Source organism: Phyllostomus hastatus, unplaced genomic scaffold, assembly GCF_019186645.2.
Source record: "Phyllostomus hastatus isolate PE091 unplaced genomic scaffold, TTU_PhHast_1.1 phas_scaffold_216, whole genome shotgun sequence".
Classification (NCBI taxonomy): domain Eukaryota; kingdom Metazoa; phylum Chordata; class Mammalia; order Chiroptera; family Phyllostomidae; genus Phyllostomus; species Phyllostomus hastatus.
The window spans coordinates 3,426,937-3,443,421 of record NW_025334018.1 but is presented as its reverse complement, the minus strand read 5'-3'; the positions used below and the strand labels follow the sequence as shown (position 1 = coordinate 3,443,421).

Genomic DNA, 16,485 nt, shown 5'->3' with positions numbered 1-16,485 from the left:
CTGCAAGGGCCTAGTTCTGCATCTCCAGGAAAGACAAACAGTCCTCAGTTCTGGGTCCAGCTTTCCTAGTCTCTTCCTTTCCTTACCCTACCCCCACGCCCATCTTGAGTTAATACAGACAGTGAGCTCACCCTGGGCTTGGGCCCAGTTTCCACAGGCAACCAGCACAGAGCACACACACAAGCTTAGGGGTTTGGATGGGGGGTGGCACCAGGGCTTCCCAGTCCTTTCCCAAGGGACCTCCGGGCCCTGGCACCAGCTAGAGGGGAGAGTGAATCACCCAAACCACTGCTCCTGGCCTTACGTCAATTAAGCTCACCCCAACCCTTCTGTACCCTCTTTAGCCACAGACAGCATGTGAGCTGACTGTCCCTTTAATGCCCAGGTTGAGCCCAGGTGTCTGCTTGGGCATCTGCTCCATCACTGGCGACGCCACAAATAGGTGTGAATGGAGTAGGCAGGTGAGATACTCTCCAGGAAGCCTACAGCGGGATCCTTGATGGTGAGAGGCACATCCTTGGAGGAGCTGGTGAGGGGGAAGGAGAAGCTGAGTGTGACCCTGCCAAACCCACCATCCTGTCCTCAGCCCAGTCCCCAGGCCCTGCTGCCACTCTCACCGGTTTAGCACCACCACAACTGCAGAGCCGTCCGGACGCACCAGTGCCACTGTATCCAGGTCGTTCTTCTCACTAGCAGCTAGCCCCACTCTCTGGGAGCCCTCAGGAATGAACTTGCTGCAGTGGAAACAGGCATGATCAGGGACCCCAACCCAGCCCCTCTGGCCCCGAGGGTAGCTCCCATCAACTCAGAAGCCATCCCCTCCTAAACCTTGCCAAAGCTCTGCCCTCATTCTCCAGGTCTCAAGTACGGCTGCTGGCGTGCCCTGCCCTCCTGCCTCCCAGCCCCAGCGTCGGCATTCGGTGTGGCCTGTCTGATGCCATCAAGTCATTTCCTGCCCTGATGGTGCAAGAGGGACAGGTGTGCCTCTCCCAGGGTTCCCACCCTACACACCTTCCTGTCCCTCATACGGGGTGACGTAAGGCCAGGGCACGAGACGCTAGGCCTGGTGTGGAGTGGGGGTGCCCGCCCACCACTCACTCACCTGAAGTGGCCAAGGTGGTAGAACATGGGCTGTTTGTAAAACGTGTCCTTGGCGATGTCCACGATGATGGGACTGTCGACAAAGTTGCGCACCCAATTGGGTCCCCCTTCAGGATTCAGGGCGAGGTTCCAGTCAGTCCAGCCAACCACATGGTAGAGGAGATTCTAGGGCAGGAACAGGGCAGAGACAAAGGTTCCACACTGGGTCCCCAGATAATGCAGTTAATGAGACAGGTGGGCTACAGTGCCTCAGCACTGTGAGGAGTGCTCTATATCCGTAATATCTAAGGAGAGAGGTTGTGAGGAAGGAGACATCAAGAGAGAAGCTGACAAATCTGAGGCAGCTCTAACTGCTTGAGACCCAAGCATTTAGAAAAAGGGTGATGGGACGTACAGATCCGTGAAGGGAAGGCAAGATAGGGAATCATGATATCCCAAAATGTCCCCAGGAGCAAGCCAGCTGGGGAAAAGTTGGAGAGGAGGGCCTGTCTTCAGCCCCCGGTGAGACTCGGAAGAGTCAATGGCCTGCATTGCGCACAGGGACACAGGCGGCTCACCGTGATGATGCTGCGGCTGTACTGCATCCCTCGATCCCAGGAGCCTAGCCGCACACTCTGCTCCCAAAACTTGGAGCCCACACAGGCCTCAGAGGCAAAGAGCATGGTGTCAGGGAACAGGCGGTGTGTCTCCCCCAAGGTGGCTTTTGCTGGGGCCAGAAAGTCCAGATACCAATGTACAGCGATGCCATGAACATACTTAGCTGCCTCTGGGTCTGCCAGCACCTGTAAGGGAAGGGGAAGGACAACTGGGGAAAGGGAGCCACTGAACCTGACCCCTGTGCAGAGGGTTCTGGAAGAGTCACTAGGGGACCAGGGAAGTGGGCAGTGGATAGATGCAACTAGAGGAGGTCGAAGTAACAATCCCGAGGATCCCTGGGACCCTGGAGATCCAGAGGGGGTCACCACCACCCCAACACTCCAGGGGGTGGCTCCAGCCCAGGGAGCTCGAAGAATCCAACTGAGAGTTGGGGCAGGGAGGGCCTTCTGTTTGAAGCCAGTCATTGGGATTCTGAATTTGAGGGTCACTGGTGTGCCCATGGAGGTCCTGGGCCTTACCACCTGGGCCCAGCGGGGCAGCAGCAAGCGTTGGTCATCCAGCATGAGGAGACGGACATTGCGGTGTGTACTGTTGGCCAGGGCGGGACCCAGGTCTCGGGCAATGAAGTCTCGCTGGTGTTCAGGGGTAAAGCCCAGGCACTGGAAAGGGTACCCGCTAAGTAGCCCAGCGGAAGGCTCATTCTCAGCCGTTACTGCCCAGAACTTTAACTTGTGCTCAGCATAGGCATCCAGGAACCTGGCAGGGGAAGAGTATATTTGACTATGACCAAGAAAGGGAACCAAGACCCTGAGGAATAGGAGGCCCGATGAGGTGGGGAAAACTAGGGGTCCAAGTCTGAAAGGCACAGAAGGTAGAAAGGTGAGATGAGCAGGGTCAGGCTGAGACACAGACCCTGCCAATACGGATCCCACAGCCTTGCTGCTCCCTTACTTGACAAAGTATCTGGCCCAAGTCTGGTGGTAGAGGTCGCCTGGCCGACCCTTGAGCGACCCCCTCCCATTCACTGCCCCATTGGTCTTGAGCCAAGTGGGTGACGTCCAGGGACTGGCGAAGAGTGAGACAGGGCGCTGGGACATCTGTAGGGCTTGATGAATCAGGGGTATCTAGAAACAAAGGTAGTGAGGAGAGAGACACACAGAGTTGGAACATAGGCTGACTGGCCCGACCAGTGCATCAAGCCTAGCCTCCCGCCCTCCCACCCCCAGCACAAAACAGAAAGAACAGGGGCCAAGTTCTGTCTCTCTGCAGACTTCTCTAGCCTGAGGCTTTTCAAACACTGGGCATCAATGCCACCACGGCCTGAGGAAGCCAGAGTGCTCACCTTAAGCTTGACATCTTCCTCTGAAAGGCTGAAGTTGTGCAACTGGAAGTCGTCAGGGGTGTCGGCATAGGTGTAGGTGCGAATGGAGAAGTCACAGCTGGCCATGGGTACCCGAATGATGTTGTATTCGATTCCTGCAGAAAAGACCAAGGTCTGGAAGTCTGACTCAACAGAAGAACGTGGGACCTGGCCCACCACTCACCAGTCCTAAACTATGTCTGGGCTCCTGGGTTGGAGCCTGAGGTGCCAGGTGATTCTGTGTTTCACCTGGGTGAAACACAGGCCTTCTGCGCCTGCGAGTCCCCGACCACTCGGTGGAAGACGGGTAGGACAATCTCACTTATTTGAGCATTAAGAGAAGACCCAAATGTCAGGGATGGGTGTAAGTCAGGGTCCAAGGACATGTCCAAGTCAATTGCACTATGGCACCTTGTCCCTCTCCTCCTCACCTTCTTCAGAGAAGTATGATTTGAGTAGCAAATTCCGGGCAGGGGGTGACAGGGCAAGGATATTGAGAGCAGCAGCATCTGTCATGGCCCCTCCAAATCCCTTCACTTTCTGGAACTTCTGATCCGACTGCAGAGTCAGTAACAGCCCTGGGAACACAGGCAGGAAATCGAGGATGTCAGTGCACAAGGGAGAAACCCCGTGACCACTGGCATGAGTCAGCTTCAGGAGGACCCCAGCCTGGTTCAGGGTGGAGGGTGGAGTGGGTACCTGTGCCTGTTCGGTTGGCCTGGATGGTCCCGAGACTCAGCTCCATTCGGCGCCCGCTGCGTGTACTCTCATAGCGTGTGAAGGTGCCGGGGGCAGGCAGGGTCAGGGGATCAAGGGAATCACAGTACGTCGCATTGCAGACACAGACCACGGAGCTGTAGCCAAAGCTTTTAGGGCTGCAGGGGTGGGCGCCTGGGAGGGAGGGAGAGGCAAGTCTTGAATGACAAAGCTGGGGGACAACACACTGGTCAGGAGGGACTGAACATGGATTTCAAAATCCTCTTGCTGGACCCCCATCTCAAGTTCATTTCCGTCACTCAAAAGCATTTGCTGAGCACCTACTGAAGCCCACCACCAGTTTGCCAGAAGGATACCAAAGTACCATGAGGCAGAAGGGAGCCTTGGTGCTACCTCTCTCCTCCTTGACTCACTCACCTGATGCCCAAGAAACTGCCTGAAGTAGAAGCAATCCTGTGAGTCCCGCAGCCATGAAGCCTGCCCTGCCCAGGGCCTTAGGACATTCCTGGGAACAGAATGAGGAGTTCCCACCTTTATTTATTTATTTTTTAAAGATTTTATTTATTTATTTTTAGAAACGGGAAGGGAGTGGGAGGGAGAGAAACATCAATGTTTGATTGCCTCTTGCACGCCCCCTCCCAGGGACCCAGCCCACAACCCAGGCATGTAGCCTGACTGGGAATCGAAACAGCGACCCTCTGGTTCACAGGCCACACTCAATCCACTGAGCCACACCAGCCAGGGCTCCCACCTTTAATAGGGAAGGAACAGGCCCTCTGCTAGTAACAGCCTTCCCTCTAAGTGCTCTGTTAGTGATAGCCTCTGTCCACCCCACCAGGACCTTCCTACTCCCCTCTTCCCACCCATTTCTCCCTTGATCTGTCCCTCCATAAAAATGCCATGATGGCCTGAGTTGGAGGAGAATTTGTCATTCATTGAATTCCAGGACGTGGATGGCTAGGATGCCAGAAGCAGAGATCAATTGGGAGCTCTGGCCCACTCACCTTTCTGGAAGGACTTGAAAGATCCATCACCAGATGCGCAGACTACAGGGTTCCCAAGCTGCAGAGAAGACAGGGAGTCCTCTAAATAAAAATAGGGATACAGGTACCTGGGTAGCTGCAGACACGGGATTGGTCTTACTGGTTAATTCCGGCATAATAGAGTGGATGGGTCATGTGATGACTATGGGAGAGTCACATGATACAGGAAGTGAAGCAACTGCAACCATATTTGTAAAGGGCCACTGGCTTCCTCCGGCTGTTGGTAATTATACACCCTGTGAAACTCTGGAAGGCATGCGTGGATGACAACTTTAGGAAGAATTTAGATCAAAGACCTGAGTGGAGGACTGGATAGAAGCTACTGAATTCCAGAGGATGGGAACCACAGTAGGCACATTGCTTTCTTGAGAAAAAATGTTAAAGTAATACTAATAAAGTTGATACTAATAAAAGGTTCACTGCCCTGGCTGGTGTAGCTCAGTGGATTGAAGGCTGCTGGCCTGTGAACCAAAGGGTCGCCAGTGCGATTCCCAGTCAGGGCACATGCTTGGGTTGTGGGCCAGGTACCCATTAAGGGGGTGTGAGAGGCAACCACGCATTGATGTTTCTCTCCTCCTTTCTCCCTCCCTTCCCCTCTCTCTGAAAATAAATAAATAAAACCTTTTTATAAAAATGAAAAAAATAAAAGAGGTTCATTGTGCAAAATAGTGTAGCCCAAATACTAAGAGATGTTTAAAATAACCTTTGCCCTATAGAGGCTCGTGAAGCAGGGGAGTCAGACACAACCAGTAACAAGTGTGCAAGGAAGGGCCCTCCATGCTAAGGAGCTATCCTGGAAGTCTTCACCAAGGTGAAAGGGCAGGGATCATTAACCAGGGAAGTGCAGGGAGGACGGGCCCTGGGCAGAGACAGGAGTGGCGTGCCTGAAGACACTGTGTCTCTCCAGGCCTCCTTGGTTTCATCATCAGGTACTGGTTGTATTAACTGCTTTTCCTTTCTCACAGGACAGGAAGGTTGTGTAAAGTAGTTCGGAAACTGGAAAGTGCTGTATGAGCCGTATCCTTGGAGGATGTGAGAAGGAGTTAAGGGGGTTGTCCATGATGCTGCAACCACATCACAAATGATTTAGTGGGAGTGACACACACAGTTATGACTGGACCGACTCCAGCCCTCCAAGCCTATTTTCTAACTGGTAAAATGGAGGCCGTACCATCGCTTCTCAGGGTCAGTACTGGGATCAGTGAGATAAGCGCATGCCTGGCACACAGGAGGTGCGGTAACTGCCTGTTTGTTGTGTCTTTTTAAAATGATCTCAGTGAAGTCTTTTTAGACACACTCCAGGCAAAACTGATCTTTTCTTGTTCTAGGTTCCTATGGCTATTTGACCTTCAATAAATGACTTAATCACTCTAAGCCTCTTTTTCTCATCTATAAAAGGGAAATGATAGCTCCTACCTCATAGAATTGTTGTGAGTTTCTTTTTTTAAGATTTTATTTATTTTTAGAGAGAGGGGAAGGGAGGGAGGAAGAGAGGGACAGAAACATCAGTCAGTGTGGTCACCTCTCATGCACCCCCTACTGAGGACCTGGCCCACAACCCAGGCACGTGCCCTGACTGGGAATCGCACCGGTGACCCTTTGGTTCACAGGCTGGCACTCAATCCACTGAGCCACGCCAGCCAGGGTATTGTGAGGTTTAAGTACCATAGTGTGTGTGGCTAGTACGCTACTGTGCATCAAATTCGGTAATAAGTTAAGCCTTTATGAAGTTCAGTAAAGGAATGTTTTACTCATTCTGTGTAGATGTCCTGACAAGGAGTGAATAGGTGGCAAATTGTTGAACCAAATTGAACCATCATCACTATGTCAGTACCTGCCTCATCATTCAGACTTCCTGTTTTTCCAGGAAATATTGTGCACGGCTCATTCTCAGGAGGAGGGCAGGTGATACCTATACCATACTTCCTTCTAGTTAATTCATTTCTCAAATATTCATTAAGCACATAGTACATTTGCCCCTGCCTGCTCCGTTGGGTTTAGGGCCCCCTCCCCTCCCTGTTTCACTCTGTAGGAAGAGTGTTTATGAGTCTTATTTTTTCCTTTTTATCCTTCAGTTTAAAAATCTTCCAGTTGATACCACCACGTTACAGATTTCTCTCACCACATGATTTGCCCTTGAGCTTTCATATTTTATTATTTTTTTTTAATTTATTTATTTTTAGAGAGATGGGGAAGGGAGGGATAAAGAGAAGGAGTGAAACATCAATGTGTGGTTGCTTCTAGCACACCCCATACTGGGGATATGGCCTGCAACCTAGGCATGTGCCCTGACTGGGAATCACACTATATTTTATTTTTGAAATAAAGTTGGTTATAATAAGAGCTAATGCTTATTTTTTTAATTTTACGTATTCATTTTAGAGAGAGGGGAGAGGGAAGAGAGAGAGGGAGAGAGAATTTGTTGTTCCACTTATTTATGTATTCACTGGTTAATTCTTTTTGGGGGGGAGATTTTATTTATTTATTTTTAGAGAGAGGGGAAGGGAAGGAGAAAGAGAGGGAATGAAACATCCATGTGTGGTTGCCTCTGGCACCCCCCTACTGCGGACCTGGCCCGAAACCCAGGTGTGTTCCCTGACTGGGAATCAAACCAGTGACCCTTTGGTTCACACACCCATGCTCAATCCACTGAGCTACATCAGCCAGGGTTAATTCTTGTATGTGCCCTGATCAGGGATCAAACCCACATCCTTGGCGTATCAGGATGATGCTCTAACCAACTGAGCTACCCAGCCAGGGCAGGGCTAATGTTTACTGAATACTTATTCTATGCTACTTGTGTACATTAGACCCTTACTTCACTCTCATTTCATTCTCACAAGGCAGAGAGTATTATATCCCCCATTTTAGAGATGAGGAACCTAAAACTCTGAAAGGTCACTAAATTGCCTAAAGTCCCTTGGCTGCTCAGTGACAGAAACTGGATTCATACCCAGAGTCCTGTGACACACAGCGCATATGTAAACAGTGCCTCTGGTGTGCCAAACGCTATGTGAAGTGCTGGCTATTTTCAAAAGCTGCAGTGTTGATCTGCAGTGCTTGTTTTTTATTGTTTTAAAATCGTTCCTTATTTTTACAGAGGGTTCTACCTGCCCAAAGTGAAGGCCAAGTTGGCTTTTGAAGAGTTGGCTACCTGGCAACATTTCTGGATCTGTGTCCTCCAAAGGCATCAGTCAAGGGACATCACTTCAACAATGAAACAAAATCCAGAACTCCCAAGTTGACCAACAATGCTTGATTTCATACTCACCCAGCAGGGGAGATACCGTGATCACGAAGGTGGTTTTCCCGGGGTGAGGCTTATCCATTGCACTCCAGATGTGCTGACTCCAGTGATTTCCCCAAATGTGGGAAAGTCAACTGCATAATTTGTGGTAGTGGGGCACTGTGTTTGCGCTCTCCCCTGAAAAAAAAAAGGGAGAAAACAACAACAGTGCTTGATTTCAGATAGGGAGGGGCGACTCTGCCTCTGTCTCTGAGCTCCACTCTCCCCATCCTAGAGATCTCAGCCCAACAGTTTTCATGCCCCCTTTCCATAACAAGTATTTTCTAATACACTCTTTATGTCCTGAAATGAATCGGTAAACAAGGAGTACGATCCAGGACAGATCGTGTTTTTAACAGATGGTGCTGGGACAACTGGACATGTACATGCAAAAAGATAAACTTAGACCCTTACCTCACTCCATAATTGAAAAATAAAGCAAATTAGCCCTGGCTGGTGTGGCTCAGTAGATTGAGTACTGGTCTGTGAACCAAAAGGTTGCCAGTTCAATTCCCAGTTAGGATACATGCCTGGGTTGCAGACCAGGTCCTTGGTTAGGGGTGTACAAGAGCCAACTGATCAATGTTTCCCTCTGTTCCCTTCTCTTTAAAAAAATAAATAAAGTCTTTTTTTTTTAAATTAAAGCAAATTAGACCACAGACCTAAATGTAAGAGCTCAAACTAGAAAACTCCTGGGAAAAAAGCATAGGAATAAATCTTTGCAGCCTTGGATTAAGCACTAGTTGCTGTTTTTTTTTTTTTTTTTTTTTAAGCAATAACAAACATTTATTATCTCACTTAGTTTCTGTGGGTGAGGAATTCAGGGATGTCAGTCCAGATTTAGCTGGACAGTGAAGACTGGAGGTTTCTCATGAGACTGTGGCCAAGACACTGGCCAGGGCTACAGGCATCAGCAGGCCTAACTGGGCTGAGGCTCCGCTTCCAAAATGCACCACTAACTAACACAGGTGGTCAACTGGGGCTGGCTGTTGGCAGGAGGTCTCAGTTCCCCTCCATGTGGACTCATTTATAGGGCTGCCTGAGTGTCCTCACAACATGGCAGATGGCTTCCTCCACAGTGAGCAATTCAAGAGAGACCAAGGCAAAAGGCACGATGTCCTAGCCTCAGGAGTCACACACCATCATTTCCATACTATCCTATTGGTTATGCAGGTCTTTCCCATAAATGTGGTGGAGGGACTAAACCAAAGTGTGAATAGTAGGTGGGGATCATTTGGGGTCAGCTAGAAGGCAATCCACCACAGTCCACCCTCCCAATAAGTCATGTCCCTCCCACATGTAAACAATCTTACCACCTCCCAAGGTTCCCTAACAATCTCATTCTATTACAGTGAAAAGTACAGAATCTCACAGGCAATGATTTCTTACATATGATTCTAAAACACAAGTGACAGAAGAAAAAAAAAGATAAATTAGACTTCATCAAAACAAAAAGTGTTTGTGCTTCAAAGCATGCCATCAAAAAACAAAACAAACAAACAAACAAAATCCCTGGCTGGTGTGGCTCAGTGGATCGAGTGCCAGCCTGCAAACCAAAGGGTTGCTGGTTCAATTCCCAGTCAGGGTACATATCTTGGTTGCAAGCCAGGTCCCCAGTGAGGGGCCGTCAAGAGGCAACCACACATTAATGTTTCTCTCTTTCTCCCTCCCTTCCCCTCTCTCTAACAATAAATAAATAAAATTTATTTATTTATTTATTTAAATTTAATTTATTTATTTTTTAGAGAGGGGAAAAGAGGGAGAAAGAGAGGGAGAGAAACATCAATGCCTGGTTGCCTCTCACCTGCCCCCTGGTGGGGACCTGGCCCACAACCCAAGCATCTGCCCTGATTGGGAATCGAACTGGCGACACTTTGGTTCGCAGGTCAGTACTCAATCCACTGAGCCACACCAACCAGGGCCTGTTGCACACTTTTAAAAGACTTAGCTAAACACCAAGGGAGGACAACTAGGCAATAAATATTAGCAAAAGCAGGAGTTGAAAAATAGTTTGGCAGAATTCTGATCCCACTTCTGCCAGCCCTTTGCTGTGCTGTAGGCTTGGCTCAGACAGCAAATTCCTGCCCTGGAGACAGGCTCCCTGCTTTTTAGGCCTCAGATCAACTCCCCAAGGAAGATGCACCTCTCAGTCCCACTGTTACCTTCATGGTCAAGTCAAAGAGAGATACTTTCTCATTCCATGCAAAACAGAGTCGGTGCTCAAAAATACTACATCAATGAATGAATAAACCTTACCAGTCAACCTAGAACTTGTCCTTTCCGTTCTGGTTTCTGATCTGAAGACACACCAATCCTCCTGATTACTGAACCAAAAAGGACATCTTTCTCCAGTGAGACTAGACCTTTTCTGTCCCTTACTAGGGTGTGGCTTCACCCTTGAATTCATCTGATTAAACAACTCTTTTTCAACTATATTGAGATATAACTGACATATAACACTGTAAGTTTAAGGTGTATAATGTGATGATTTGATCCATGTATATACTACACAATGATTACCACTATAAAGTTAGTTTGATTAAACAACTCTTTTTTTTTTTTAGATTTTATTTATTTTTAGAGAGGGGAAGGGAGGGAGAAAGAGGGGAGAGAAACATCAATGTCTGTGTCTCTCACATGTCTCCTACCGGGACCTGGCCTGCAACCCAGGCATGTGCCCTGAATGGGAATTGAACCAGCAACCCTCTGGTTCACAGGCAACTCTCAATCAACTGAGCCACACCGGCCAGGGCTAAACAACTCTTAAACAATAACCATAGCATTCATTGTAAAGCTCAGTGCACAAGGAAAGTACCTGTACCTCATGTGCTCTCCTATATTTTTTCTCAAGTTACCAGCCAGTCTATCATGACCACTTACCACATGCATTAGCCTGACAACTCCAAGTTACAGATGAGAACACTGAGACAGAGAAGTTAAATAAGTGGCAGAGCCAAGCCTGGTTTCAAGTCTGTACTACTCTGAAGCCCGAGCAACTCTTAGTCCCCGTGCCATACAGCCTCCCAGATATTTCAGTAGTGTATTTTTAGTCTTTCTTATGTTTATAAAACTGTGGAGCAAATTTCATGATTGCTAAGTCTTTGAAACCTCAGAACTCTTCACTCAGAAGCAAGCACAGAATGGGGGTTCAGTGTGTGTTGAATGAATGAATAGGTTAAGTTACCACCCACACCAGTGTTTCAGAGACTGTCCTTGGTGTGGTTTGAGGCAAGGAGTGGTGAACTTCAGAAAGAATGAGGCTAACTCTGAAGATGATGATTATAGTTAAACTAAGACCAAATGAAGGGCACATGGCTGAAGCTACAGAAATATGGGTTTAAAGAAAATAAACAAACAAATAAATAAAGTACATACATACAGAACCTCTGTGAACCTCCTGGCACAGCCCTAACTGTTCTGACCCTCCCATGTAGGACTGTAATGAGGATCACAGACAAGAATCATGTCTGTGAAGGGACACCTTGAGAACTGTCAAGTTCCATATTGGTGGCAGGAAGTGCTATTGTTACTGTTATTCAGTGTTTATTTCTTCCCTGCAGGTAGTGGAGAGTCATCTGTCCAAGACCTCTACCTCCTGCTTTGCTTCCTCTGGCTGCTGCCATTTCTCTCCTTAAGGAGAGGCAATATGAATGGGTGTTTTAGCATGAACCAGTGCCTAAACAGAATTGAAAGCTTTGCTTCATTACTCACTAGATCTGAGGTATGGGAACTTAACTGACTTCTCTCGAGCTTCAGTTTCCTCATTTCCAAAACTCTTGCCTCGATCTCTCCCTTCTTGAAGTATTCTCCTTTGTTTCTATGACTCTACTCTCCTGGCTGGATGTCCTCCCACTTTTCCTTTTTCTTTTTTTATCCTCACCTGAGGGCATTTTCCCCCATTTGCTTTTTTCTAAATTAAAGATTTTATTTATTTATTTTTAGAGAGAGGGGAGGGAGAGAAACATCGATGTGCAAGAGATACATTGATTGGTTGCCTCTCTCATGCCCCCAGCTGGGGACCTGGCCTGGCGTGCTACCCAGGCATGTGTCGTGACTGGGAATCAAACCAGCAAGTATTGGTTTGCAGGCCAGCACTCAGTCCACTGAGCCACACCAGCTGGGGCATCCATTTGCTTTTTGAGAGAGAGGAAGGGAGAGAAACATTGATGCAAGAGAAGCATTGATGTAAGAGAAGCATCAATACAAGAGAAGCATCTATTAGTTGCACCCAGACCAGGGATTTTATGTGTCCAAACTGGGGCGGGGGGAGGGGGCGGGTCTCATGCACCCCTGCCTGGACCGGGGGTCGAACCTGCAACCTTTTGGTTATGGAACAATGCTCCAACCAACTGAGCTACACTGGCCAGGTCTGTTCTCCCACTTTTCTGTCTGTTCCTTCTCCTTTGTAGGCTTCATCTATTTCTGTCTGAGGGTGCTCCTAGGCTTTTGTCCTAGGTCTTCTCTTTTCATATGTCATGCTCTCTCCAAAGAAACAACCCCATGGCTTTGATTCTCTTCTAGTTGCTTTTGGTGCCCAAATATCCACCTCCAATCCCAATCTTCCTCCTGGGAGTGCCTATGTGACAGTCTTGACTCTGACTGCCAGAACTTTCCTCTGGGTGTCTCACGGACACCTCAGCAGGACCATCATGAGATCACAGTCTCCCCTCAGGCAAACCTGTTCTTCCTCCTATGTTTTATCTCTCCGTAAATGGAACCCCTTCCTTCCAGAATCTGGGGCTCCTTTTCTAACTTGACAAACTTTTGCTTTATTTTGGCCTTATATCTCCATGGGGCTTATTCTCCACTCTGTCCCCTCCCTGTACCCTTTTCCCCATTATTTCTCTCCTAGACTACAGAAACATTTCTCTGTCTTGCAACCTCCACTTTTGTCCTCCAGTCCATTCTCTGAGAAGAAGTGAGCAGTCTTAACTAAAATATAAATTCCGAACCTACCACTCTCCCTCCTCAACTCCTTCAAAGGCGCCACACTGCCTTTGAGAGGGCTGACAGGATGGATATGTGTTCCACCCTCATTTCCCACGTCTGCACTTGCACCTCCAGTCCCAATTCCTCTTACAGGCTACACTGCATCTTGCCCCTGCTCTCCTCCCTGCCATAAGTACTTCCTTCTCCTCTCTTGAAAAAAATGAATAACTCTTCTTTTTCATCATTACGGTCTCAGCCTTAGTATCACTGCCATCAGACCATTTTCCTGACAACTCAGCCTGGGTTAGGCACCCTTGCTATGTGCTTCCCAAATCACAGATTTCTTTTTTTTTTTTATTATTTTTAAAAATATTTTACTTATTTATTTATTTTTAGATAGAGAAGAAGGGATGGAGAGAGAGAGAGAAACATCAATATACAGGTGCCCCTCATGTGCCCCCCTACTGGGCCTGGGCCTGTAACCCAGGCATGTGCCCTGGACTGGGAATCAAACCTGCAACCCTTTGGTTCACAGGCTGGCATTCAATCCACTGAGCTACACCAGCCAGACCAACTCACACATTCAACAAATAATAACCGGGCATCTACTATGTGCCAGGCACTGTTCTAGATCCTGTGGACACAGCAGTAAGATGATAAAGTTGCTGGCTGTATGGAGTTTATGTCTTAGTGGCTGGTAGACAAAGACAAAAACAAAAAACAAAAACAAAACACATAACTTCACATGGTCATGAGCAGTAGGAAGCAAAATAAAGGGGTTGGGAGTGTTGGATATAATCAGTGATGGGGATAATTGTAAGAAGTGAATTTAGGAAAGCAAGTTGGGGGCCAGATTCTGTAGGCCTTGAGATGGAAAATCACTGGAGAGTTTGATGCAGAGAAGTGACAAGGTCAGATTTATATTTTTAAGATCATTTTGGTTGCTGTGTAGAAATAAGACGATAGGTGGGGAGGCGCCAATGACAGTCTGCCACGGACTTGCCCCTTGTTCTAAATCCATACCTCAGAGTGCTCATAAAGGCACTTCCTTCAGTATACATCACTCTTCACCTCTATTTAGCCTAGTTAATGCCTATTCACCTTTCAGAACGCATCTCAGACATCATTTTCTCCAAAAATCCTCTCCCTCTACACACAACACTCCTGCAACACAAGCTCATAGCCTTACATGTCTTTTGTAGCTGTTATCACAATTAATTGCAGAAGTGGTTTAATGTTAGTTATAGCGTTCAGTGCCCTGCTAATTATCGTTTGCCTGCTGATGGGTCAGTGCGTAAGCTCGGTAGTGTATAGCCAACTCTGTCCTCGCTCCCCTCCTATCCCCAATGGCTGTATGGCTGATGCCTAGCATAGAGACTGGTCCAGTACTCAGTGAGCGCTTGTCGAATGGCTGGAGAACAGATAAATTACACAGACCTTATTTCCGCTCCACCCCTCAATAAGCAAGTGGATAGAGGAGAATTCGAAAATTTTTATCCCCTCTTCTTCGTTAGTAAATTACGATCATGCATACAAATAATGATGATAAAAAGGTAAACGGCAAACGCCGGGAGGGGAGAGTTAAGGTCCAAATGGTGCTACATCCATTACGCCTACCGTGAGCGAAGTAAAACAGCAACCCCAACTGGAGGCGAAGGGAAATCCCACCGCAGTCTACAAAGCGGAGTGGGCGGGGCTAGAGCAGGAAGCTCTTCAGAGTCCGCGTGCGACCGAGGAACAGACCTACGACGCGCAGCCGCGCGACGCTCAGAGCCGGTGGGGCGGTGCCAGGAGGGGGCGGAGCCTCGCTTAGGAAGGTAGACCTTTAATGGTCAGGAGGCGGGACGTAGGCCTCTTCCGCACGTATTATTGGTTTTTCTAGAAACAAACGGCTCTCTCTGACCAGCCGTAACCCAGATGGCGCGCAAGCGTATTTGGGATGTACTGGGAAAGAGCGAGTCGTGAAAAGCGCAAGCGCCTCGGCGTACTTTGAAAAGCACGCAGCTTAGAGAGTGTAAGGCCGGCTGGGTGGGGTGAGGGAGAGAATTCCCTCTAGCAGTCCAGCCCGTGGAAGCTAAGCAGAATTCTTGAGCTTCCTCCTCTGGGATCCTCAGAGTAGGGAACATTCAGTGCCCAGAAACTGCCCCGTTGGGAACCCCAGACTTCACGTCTGCTATCTTATTTTGCCGTCCTGGCCACACCCCAACCTTCCCTGAGGCGGGGTTGTTAATGATGGTGAATTATTCAAGAAGCCTTGCAGCCTGACGCCATCTGTGGGCAGTGCCCCTTCCTTCCGAATCGGGTACCGCAGCCATCCCCAAAATCATAGGGTCCCGCTCTGCCACATCAGCAACTTGAGTTTGTTAAGGGCCTACTAAATGTTAGGCCCAGTGCAATAAGCAATTTGGGCCTCTTATATTCCACGGGACGACAGGCAAAAACAAAATAATTTTAGGTAGTGGTACGTGCTCAAAACAAAATGGCAATGTGATAAAATGACTGGACGTTGCTCACGAGAAGGTGGGAATAGAATGAAGACCCAAATTTGGCTTAGAGGAAGGCAATAGCCATAGGCCAGATGCTTGGCTAATGCTTGGGAAAAAGCAAGTACAAAGGCCCTTGCACAAGGCAGATCCAGGAGTACCTGACTGTGGTCTCAGAAGGAGTTTGTAGATTATTCTAAATATTAATGGGGAGACATTAGATTTTAGTGAAACCTTGATGTGTCATTTCTTTTTAAAAAGATTTTATTTATTGATTTTTAGAGAAAGGGGAAAGGAGGGAGAAAGAGAGGGAGAGAAATATGATGTGCAAGATAAATAGTGATCCGTTGCCCCTCTCAAACCCCCCACTGGAAATCTGGCCAGAGACTCAGGTATGTGCCCTGACTGGGAATTGAACCAGCAACCTTTCAGTCTGCAGGCTAGTGCTCAGTCCACTGGGCCACACCAGCCAGGGTGACATGATTTCTTATTTTGCTGAGTGGAGAATGGATTGTTAGGAAATGAGGAAATAGATAGATTCAGGTGCTGACAGAAATTGGTGGCTTGAACTAGGTACCTGGTGAGACAGGATGATTTCAGGATCGAATTAAATATGTTGGATGAGAGACAAGAGAATAGGCCAAGTCCCAAACTTTTGGAATATGCAGCTGGCTGAGTGGTGATGCCCCTTTTTGAGAAGGAACAGTGGAAAAGGACCAGGTGCTGGGAGTGGGAATCAAGACCCCAGCTGTGGCCATGTTGAAGCTGAGAGGCCCATTAGACATCCAAGCAGAGATGTCAAGTTGAAGGTTCGAGCCCATGGAGAGGTCAAGGAGGGAGTTATCCATGAACACACAGGAAGTATTTAAGCCATGGATCTTCGTAGAACCATCTAGACAGTGAAAATAGAAAAGAGCCAAGGAGAGAGCCCTGGAGGCCTCTAGTGTTAAGTAGTACAGCAGAGGTGTA

General features: G+C 48.1%; 1 protein-coding gene and 1 non-coding gene across 4 annotated transcripts; one reads left to right on the top strand and one right to left on the bottom strand.

The window, feature by feature from the left end:
- Nucleotides 1-356: 356 nt before the first annotated feature.
- Nucleotides 357-14,798, bottom strand: GBA (glucosylceramidase beta). 3 transcript variants are annotated; one of them, XM_045816501.1, is made up of 13 exons: nucleotides 14,651-14,798; nucleotides 8,090-8,242; nucleotides 4,780-4,860; nucleotides 4,193-4,280; nucleotides 3,758-3,949; nucleotides 3,490-3,636; nucleotides 3,041-3,174; nucleotides 2,650-2,822; nucleotides 2,217-2,454; nucleotides 1,659-1,883; nucleotides 1,103-1,266; nucleotides 618-734; nucleotides 357-526 (listed from the first exon to the last, which is right to left on the bottom strand). In XM_045816501.1, exons 3-13 carry the CDS (start codon nucleotides 4,804-4,806, stop codon nucleotides 421-423), a joined length of 1,611 nt encoding a protein of 536 aa, XP_045672457.1. In that variant the 5' UTR covers nucleotides 4,807-4,860; nucleotides 8,090-8,242; nucleotides 14,651-14,798; the 3' UTR covers nucleotides 357-420. The 3 variants fall into 3 exon arrangements, with proteins under 3 accessions (XP_045672457.1, XP_045672458.1, XP_045672459.1); XM_045816502.1 differs by having other exon boundaries at nucleotides 4,780-4,837; XM_045816503.1 differs by lacking the exon at nucleotides 14,651-14,798 and adding an exon at nucleotides 14,471-14,612.
- Nucleotides 8,082-8,245, top strand: LOC123804882. The gene has a single exon (XR_006783232.1). It is a non-coding gene; the product is annotated as a U1 spliceosomal RNA (small nuclear RNA).
- Nucleotides 14,799-16,485: the final 1,687 nt, after the last annotated feature.

Bases quoted from the DNA above. Each gene is read 5' to 3' on its own strand.
- GBA (XM_045816501.1), bottom strand. From the start codon at position 4,806: ATGGATCTTTCAAGTCCTTCCAGAAAG. The intron at 735-1,102 runs GTGAGTGAGTGG...TTTCCACTGCAG, and splicing joins TACCACCTTGGCCACTTCAG to CAAGTTCATTCCTGAGGGCT. The intron at 527-617 runs GTGAGAGTGGCA...CCCCCTCACCAG, and splicing joins GTTGTGGTGGTGCTAAACCG to CTCCTCCAAGGATGTGCCTC.